The sequence below is a fragment of the Microtus ochrogaster genome, unplaced genomic scaffold (assembly GCF_000317375.1).
Source record: "Microtus ochrogaster isolate Prairie Vole_2 unplaced genomic scaffold, MicOch1.0 UNK16, whole genome shotgun sequence".
NCBI classification, from domain to species: Eukaryota; Metazoa; Chordata; class Mammalia; order Rodentia; family Cricetidae; genus Microtus; species Microtus ochrogaster.
This window is the reverse complement of record NW_004949114.1, coordinates 1,088,916-1,097,795: the sequence shown is the minus strand read 5'-3', so window position 1 is coordinate 1,097,795 and position 8,880 is coordinate 1,088,916. Positions and strand designations below refer to the sequence as shown.

At 49.8% G+C, this 8,880-nt stretch overlaps 1 protein-coding gene across 1 annotated transcript in view; it reads right to left on the bottom strand.

The window, feature by feature from the left end:
* Fam20c (FAM20C, golgi associated secretory pathway kinase) overlaps positions 1–8,880 on the bottom strand; it is a 54,452-nt gene that overhangs the window by 10,187 nt on the left and 35,385 nt on the right. Inside the window, exons 4-5 of the mRNA XM_005367086.3 lie at positions 6,258–6,350; positions 3,538–3,653 (exon numbers count right to left, since the gene is read on the bottom strand). Of these exons, the coding sequence (XP_005367143.1) occupies positions 3,538–3,653; positions 6,258–6,350 (209 nt within the window). The remainder of the gene's footprint in view (positions 1–3,537; positions 3,654–6,257; positions 6,351–8,880) is intronic.

The following is an 8,880-nucleotide window of genomic DNA, read 5'->3' as shown; positions in this document are numbered from 1 at the left end:
ATGAATGAGTGCACACAAACATGAATGAGTGCACACAAACATGAATGAGTACACACAAACATGAATGAGTACATACAAACATGAGTGCACACACCTATATGAATGAGTGCACACAAACACGAATGAGTACACACATACACATAAAAATGAGTGTATACAACTGTGATTGAGTGCGCACAACTGTGAATGAGTGCACACAATTGTGATTGAGTGCACATACCAACTGGATTAAACGGTGCAGCAAAGGACAAGAAGCAGTGAGGCCTTCTGGCACAAGTCAGGCTTCAGATCAGCCCAGGTGCCTGAAAGGTGTGCAGAGCTGGGGGTATGGTGGTCAGTCCCTGTGGGCAGTGGAAGGCTAGATGCTAAGATCTGGGGCTGCAGAAGTGAGTGGTCACCAGGGCCAGTCCCTTCAGCGGAGGCAGGCAGCGGGCAAGGTGGGAATCTCAGCAGAAACACAGCGGCCCCAGTCTGAGGTGGGTTTCAGCCCTTTCAGAGAAAGTTCCTATCTACAGTGCAGGCTGTCTCGTGGGCCCAAGACACTATGAGTGATTTACTTTTAGCACCGCTAACCCCAGAGACTCTCCACCTAGAATTGTCCAGCTCTTGATAGAGAGTCCCAGGGACCAGATGAATGTGTGTCTCCACTTATTCAAGGAAGTCTCCCTCCTTCCATATGTGTGTGTGTGTGTGTGTGTGTGTGTGTGTGTGTGTGTGTGTAGGCCACAGATGGACATTGGGTGTTTCTCACTGTAATTGGAATCCCAGTGATCTTCCTGTCTCCATTTCTCATACTGAGGTTACAGGCATGTGAGGGTCCATGCCCCGCCTTTATATGGGTGCTGTGGAGGGACATGTGAACTAATACCCTCATACTTACACAATAAGCATTCTTAGCCAGCTTCCCTATTTCCTCTTATCAATGGGATCTGAGATGGTGGTTGGTGGAAGCAGAGCTTCAGCGAGGCGTGGGTTCACGGCCTCGATTCTGACACATTTATGAATGTAGCTCAGAAAAGAGCCGCAAGAGCTGATCTGCGGAGACGACAAGCCAGAGCTTTTAGGTCGGCTTTTGTGCGACTCCAAGACTGCAGATAAAGCTAATGACGGCCTTAATTGGATGATCTGCAGGAACTGCAGGGGTGTGAGGCATGGTGGAATTCCTGCCCGCACTATCAGGAGAGTGCGGTCAGCAGCTCTGCACCCCCACCCCCCACCTCGGCACTTCAGTCTGCTTTGCAGGATGGCTATGGGACCTCTGGCATCTTCAGAATGTATCGTACAGGATATATAGGACAGAACAGGCTGGGATGTAGCTTAGCTGGCAGAGGGCTTGGCTAGCACGAATGAAGCCTCAGTTTCCATTACCAGTACCATATAGAACAAACAAACAAATAAACAAACAAACAACAGGTGCTGCCTCACACACCTGGCAGGCCAGCACTTGGGAGATGACGGCAGGAAGCTCCAGATTCAAGTCATCCTTTGCTACCTAGAGAGTTCTGGGCTAGTCTGGGCCACATGAGACCCCATCTCAGTAACACAACAGGGCCTGAGGACATGGCTCAGTGGACAAGCTGTTTACTGCCAAACATGAGGCCTGGGGTCCTGAGCCCTAGAAGATGCTGGATTGGGATGAAGGTCACTTGTAGCATTATTACTCGGGAGGCAAAGACAATTGGAGAGCTAGAATGGTAGGGATTGGTGAGAATTTGGTCTAGAAAGAAACCCTGGCTCAGTAAGAGTGGAGACAGACTGAGTAGTGTACTGAGGTCATTCCTTTGAGGTCAACTTGAACACACACACACACATATGCATGCAACACACACATCATACACACTACACACATGCACACACATCATAAACATCACACACACTACAGTATACCCCATACACATACACCACACATACACACATCATACACACCACACACACACCATACACACACTCTACATACACTCCATACACACACATACACTACACACATACTATACACACACCCCATACATATATACACACACAAACACACATACCACATAAACATACACCACACACACAGCATAATACACCACACACATAAATACCACAAATACACTACATACAAATGCTATACATGCCACACACACACTATACATCCCTCACACACTATACACACACAAACACACACATGCCACACTCTACCCCCAAATAAAAAACAATAACAACAAATAATAACACATTAGGCGGAAGGGACATTGCAGAGAGACCTGAGATAAGCAGCTTGTCACAGGCCTGGACCACAGGGAAACCCAGAGAGCAGGGTTAGAGCATCCATGCAGAGATAAGCACAACATGACTTAGTTTCTGTGCATGTGTGGGGTTCACAGTGTGAAGTCTGAAGTCTAGTCAGTGTGAACACCCCAGCCACACACGTCTCCCTGGCATGCAGGGTGTCCAGTGGTGACCTTCAGTGCACCAGGGATCTGTGGCCAGCTGTTACATCTGCAGAGAAAGGCTGCTTGACACATCTCCAGGTGACAGTCCCTCTGGCTGTTTTCTGATCTAGAAAGGTTTGGGAGAACAGGGCTCTGCTGATCAGGCTGCCAGAGGCTTTCAAGAGAGACCAGAGTTTTAAAAATATACAGCAGGCCAGCTATGGTGGCACAGACCTGTCATCATGCATTTTGGTGGCTGAGGTTGGAGGACCATGAGTTTAAGGAGAAACAAAACAGCCAGGTATGGTGGCCCACATCTATAATCCCAGTACTTAGGATGCTGAGGCAGGAAAATGGATTGTTGGGGGCCAGCCTGGTATACATGAGTTCCAGGTCAGCCCGTCTCCCCAAACCCAAATCAAACCCTAACAGCAGCAACAACAACAAAGAACCCAATCAATCAATCAATCAATCAATCAATCAATCAATCAATCAACTTAGATGCACAGTTGGACCACAATGGAAACTCCTCTGTATGAGCACAGGAGGGTGTCACTAAGAGACCATATGTCTGCAGATTGGTACACATACATGTCACCCACTGGAGGCTGTATGACTACCCTAAGTGGACACAGCTGCTACACAGATGAATCCTATGATCTCTATGATGGTTAATATTGACCGTCAATGTGACAGGTTCTAGAATTGCCTAGGAGACACACCTTTGGACGCCTATAAAGAAGTTTCTAGATTAGGTTAAATGAGGTGAAAAGACACATTCTCAACGTGCACAACACTAACCCATGGGCTGAGATCCCGAACTGAATAAAAAGGAGAAAGTGAGCTGAGCACCAGCATCCATCTCTCTCTGCTTCCTGACTGTGGATGCCACGTGAGCAGCTGCCTCATGCTCCTGACGCCACACCTTCCCTGCCATGATGGTCTGGACCCTGGAACTGTGAGTCACATAAATCCTTCCTTCCTTAGGGCACTTTTGTCTGGACATTTTATCTGAGCAACAGGAAGAGTAACCTAATCCCTAATCTTCTTAGAGTGGACCAAGGCCAGCACGTGACCTAAGCTGCGTTAGTCCTCCAGTCCACCCCGTCCTCAGCAAGGTTACCTGGAGACACAAAGAAGGTTCTCCACAGCTTCTTGTCCCGTGTGACATCCCGGATTTCCTTGGTCATGTTGATCATCCTGCCAGCCACAGGAGGGACTCTGCGGAAGTCCAGGATCCTGATGGGAGAAGGTGGGGGAAAGGAGTCTTTACTCCCGGGGCTGATTCTCACTGTCCACAGAGGCCAGATGCTCTACCCTCACTCTCCAGCCATCTGCCGCACGAGGCCCTCGGGCTCAGCACAGCCCAGAATCGTCATGCCAAGAAGATGTGCACTGCGGAGGGATTGAAGCCTCTATGTCTCATTCATTGACTCTGGCCCAGCCTGATAACTACAATGTGCCCTCATTCCAGGGCTAAATTTAAAAGGGAATTAAATTAAATTACCCACTCTTAATGGGGCTCTTTCTGCATACATTGCTGCTTGCTTAATTAAATGGAGATGCCCGATGCTAGCTAGCTTTTTCCTGCTGACACAGGATGTAGAGATGAGTTGTCCTCCATGGACAGGTGGACAGAAGGGGCAGGACAGCCTACATTCCCGTGATGAGGGGCCCCAGGGCTTCACAGGACAGCTGCAGCCAGCATCATGCCACCTCAAGCATCATGGTTCTGTCTTCATGTGTGGGTACACATGTATGTGGGTTCATACGTGTAGGTGAAGCGCATAAGGTCACCTTGAGTTCAGTCCTCAGGCGCCCGCCAACCTTGTTTTTGAGACAAGGTCACTCAGCAGCCTGGAACTCACTGATTGAGTTAAACTGACTGGTTATCAAGCTCCAGATAGGTTATCCCCCTATCTCTACTTCCCCAGTCCTAGAACAGCAAGAGTGTTACCGCCATGCCCTCTTTTCAGATGGTTCTGAGGATAGACCCCATGTGCAAGTGCTTTACTGACAGAGTCGTCTCTCCAGCCCCATGGCTGGCTTATAAGGTGGTAACCTGAGTAACCTCATGGTATAGAGTTATGGGTTCAGGACGCTTAAATGCCTGGGGATTTCTAGTTCCCAGGTAACGTCTGCAATCTACACCAGTCTCCCAGGACCCAGTGAGAAAGCAGATTCTGGCTCGAGGGTCTAAGACAGCGCCTGGTCTCTGTAGTCTAGCCAGCCCCATGACAGTGAGCTAAGACCTATGTCTAGCCACGGCTGTGGTGCAGTCTGGAGGGTCTCGAGGACTGAATGCAGAGTCTTATCCCTCTGCTATTGCCTGGACAGGGGTACCTCTGTACCCCGTCAGAGAAGATCCCAGGGTCAGGCCCATGAAGAGCTCCTCAGGGCACAGGCAGGGCCACCTGGAGTCTATAGCGAACCAGATTCTGCTGGGTCAGGACTGTCCCTTAAGGGACAGGGGACAGAATGTCCCACCTGTTGTCTCTGAAACACCAGTTCCTCCAAGGTGATCTGTTAAAACCCACAATGCCCAGAACTTCTCTCTGCCCTCATTCCTTTCCCCTTTATTCCCAATGTATCTGCCATCTGCTCCTGCTGCTCCTTGCTGGGTGCAAGGGGGTTGGGGCCCACCAGGATCATAAATGTCGCAAGGGCAGGCTGGCTCTGGTTAAGGGTATGAGTGGCTGGCTCTCCTGTAGCCTCACTTTCTGGTGTCCAGGATTAGTATGCAAGGCTGGGGAGACAACGTAGCCTTAGTTCCTTATCTAGCAATCAAGTATGGTGGCACGCGCTGGTAATCGCAGCACCGAGGGACAGGGACAGACAGATTCTTGGGGCTCACTAGCCGGACAGCTACCAGCCTAGTCTATGTGGGGTGATCCAGGCCAGCGAATGATTCTGACCGAATGATACCCGAGGTCCTCCAGTGCAAGCCTGCACACCCCTGTGTGTACCCCCACGTCCCCTACACTCTGATGGACCTGTGATGGTTTAGCATGGAGCCGTTGTGGGGATAACAATGGTGGTTGCATGGATCCCTAAGGCCAGACCTCTCTGTAAGTGACAAGCATGGGTACACAGATGAACCTGGGTCTGGATGGCTCTTGGCAGTATGAAGGGAGGGGACTCACCTGTTGTGGAATATTAGTTTAAGAAGTGTTACACCGGGCGGAACCGGGTGGAGGTGGCGCATGCCTTTCATCCCAGCACTTGGGAGGCAGAGACAGGCAGATCTCTGGGAGTCTGAGGCCAGCCTGGTCTACAGAGATAGTTCCAGGACAGGCTCCAAAGCCACAGAGAAATCCTGTCTCAAAAAACCAAAAATAAAAAAATAAATAAAATAAAAATAAAAATAACGTGTTACATTTGTCTATGTTGTGGAACATTTGTTTAATGATGCAAAGATGTGTTACATTCTTTTATGTTGCATTTGTTTAACCCTGTGAAGCTGTGTTACTCTGCCTGTCTAACACTTGCTAAAAAGCTGAATGGCCAGTAACTAGGCAGGAGAGAGAAACAGGCGGGCTGCCAGGCAGAGAGAATAAACAGAAGAGGAAAAAGCGAGGAAAGGAGAAGGAGAGGAGATGCCAGAGGTCAGCCATGGAGTTAGAAGGAAAGAAAGGAATATAGACTAGAGAAAGGTAAAAGCCCAGAGGCAAAAGGCAGACAGGATAATTTAAGAAAAGCTGGCTGGGAACAAGCCAAGCTAAGGTTGGGCATTCACAAACAAGAAAGTCTTCATGTATTTATTTTGGAACTGGATGGCGGACACCCAAAGAGTAAAACAAAAACAAAACAAAAAACAACCCCCCCCAAAACAACAACACTCACCTGTCAAGGTGGAAAGCAGCGATCTCCGCATTGTGCCTCTCGTAGTCAGAGAAATAAAAAAAGTCAGGCGGCGTCTCCTGCTCTCTCGTCTGCCTGTAGAACAGAGACAAAGGATCTGTCACAGAGAGGCGCTCTGGATGGAGGGGACCAGCTGAGGTGTGGGTAGAGATGTGTACTAGCTGTCAGAACCTCATCATCAAGGGTTAAATAAAAGGGCCAATGAGGTGGCTCAGTGGCTCACTGGAAAAGGTACTTGCTGCCAACACTGAAGATCTGAATTCAACAACCAGGACCAACAAAGATAGGAGGAAACCAATTTGTCCTTTGACCTCCACACGTTCTATGGCATATATACTGCCCACCCCACTCCCCTGATAAATAATCATATGTTTCTTTAAGAAATAAATTATAGGCAGCTGGGAGAGGCTCAATGACTAAAGCACAGGCTTTGGATTCGTGAGGACCTGAGTTTGATCATCAGGCCCCGCATTTAAAAAGTCAGTTCTGGGGAGGCAGACAGGGGGATCCCTGGGGCTCACTGACTAGCCAGCCTAGCTACTTGGTGAGTTACCAGCCAGTGAGGGATAAAAACAAAGTTGGGTCAGTTGTGGCGGCACATGCTTTTAACCCCAGCACCCAGGAGGCAGAGGCAGGCAGGTCTGTGCGAGTTTTAGGCCAGGCACGCTGGGGAGGTTAGAATCTGATCACGAGCAAAGTGAGGTTGAACTTGGACCACACTCAGGCCTTTATTCGTGGTCAGAGTATCCAAAATGTTTGAAAGGGTGTATTGCCTGTGTGTAGCTCTCAGGTAGATGGTCTGGTGTCGCTCATAGCCACAGCCACATGAAAGCTCTCTGTAGCATCTTCAGAACCCTTGGAGCAAGTCTCTCAACCCAAGGAACTTCCGGTATAAAAGTGCATGAGGTCTTGACTCTTAGGGTAATTCTGAGCTCTCAGAACTGCAGGAGACCAGCTGAGATGAGCAGGGAGTTTGCTGGATGGGCAGGGGAACCCTTAGACCCCCATAGGGCCCTTCCTAAGCCAGGAAGTCTAAAGGCCAGTTGGTGCTGGTCAGGGACTTCCACGTACCCACTCTGGACCCGAAGGCATGTCACCGGTCAGTCAGTTTGGGTCTTAGCCCCATGCTGGGTGTGCTACATGCATGTACATGTACATGTACACACACACACACACACACACACACACGTCACTGACTTAGTCATCCTTTCTGGGCACCAGCACCAGTCCTCAGAGGTTGGCACTTGACCCTCCCTGTCTCCTTGCCAGCCCAAGACACAAAGTCAGGTGGCTTTGAAAGGTTAGTGGCATTCCACAAGAACCAAAGGTCTTCCCGCTGATGCAATTTGACCTTAACGATGTGGAACTGTTAGCCTGTCAATGCCCAGTGTCCTGTCTGAAGTAATCCTTCCCCACCCCCACATCCACCCCAGGCCAGACAGATGAGAACACAGTCTGAAGGCTCGCCTCCCAGGACAGATCTTTCAACAGTTATGCTATTTTCTTTTCCAGGTGTACAAATGAGGACTTGGGGCTCACCCCTGTTCTGTGGGCACCATTGAACAGTCTAGTTCAACACCATTGAACTCTGGATGCTCCCACAATGGAGCCACACACACCTTCCAGTCTAGCCCCTTCTTTACAGACACAGAGCAGAAGTTGCTGGGCTCTCTGAGTCCTCAGCCCCACTGTCAAGTGAGGCTACCGTCCTACACACTGGTGAGGGATGAGATTTATATACAAGGTGTGTTTAAGGCTTGCTGCAGCCTAGGGTGGGCTTCAGGTAGCAGGTAGGAGCCAACAAGATAGTTCCCTGAACAAGACTTGATCAATAACCGCATCTCCTTCTCAATCTTACAGAAGTCAATGTGCAAAGCTGAGTGGGTGTGTAGGTGTGTGTGTGGGGGGGCAGTGTGACACTATGGACACACACGTTGCAGGTTGATGACTGAAAACAGCAATGGCCTCACACGTGTGTGCACATCAAAAGAGGACAACCCTGGGTGGTTGTTTCTCAGGAGCTGACCATTGGTTTGGCTTTTTTTTCCAGGTCTCTCTCTCTCTCATTGGCCTAGACAAGTTAGGCCAGGCTGACTGGCCAGAAAGCCCCAGGAATCTGCCTGTCTCAGCCTCCCTATGCTGAGGTTACAAATGCACACTTGATGTCCTGCATTGGCATCCATATGTCCCGCATTTTACATTGGTGTGGGGAACCAAGCAAGGGGCCCCGCCCCCGCTTGCACAGCAAGCCCTTTAGTGACTGAGCTATGTCCCCAGGGCCCCTAGATGGGAGGGTGCTGATGGACTGATAAACTTGCAGCATGGATATCCACTGGACACTTGGCGTGGGTCTCAGTGGAGTTGCAGTGGGACCAGGAAGGGCTGAGTCAGGCCATGGCTGCTGAGGGTCCATGCAGGGCTGCGAGGGTTAACTTCTGACCACCCATGACAAGCACGCATATGCCGGCAAGTGCATGCTGTCAACTACACACACAGGAACTCCATGGGTATTAACACCGTGCACATGTGTGTGACGCACAGATACCCGGCAGGCAGTGCAGGCTGTTGGGGGACTTGGGAAAGAAGGGGTTAAACAAGCTCTGAT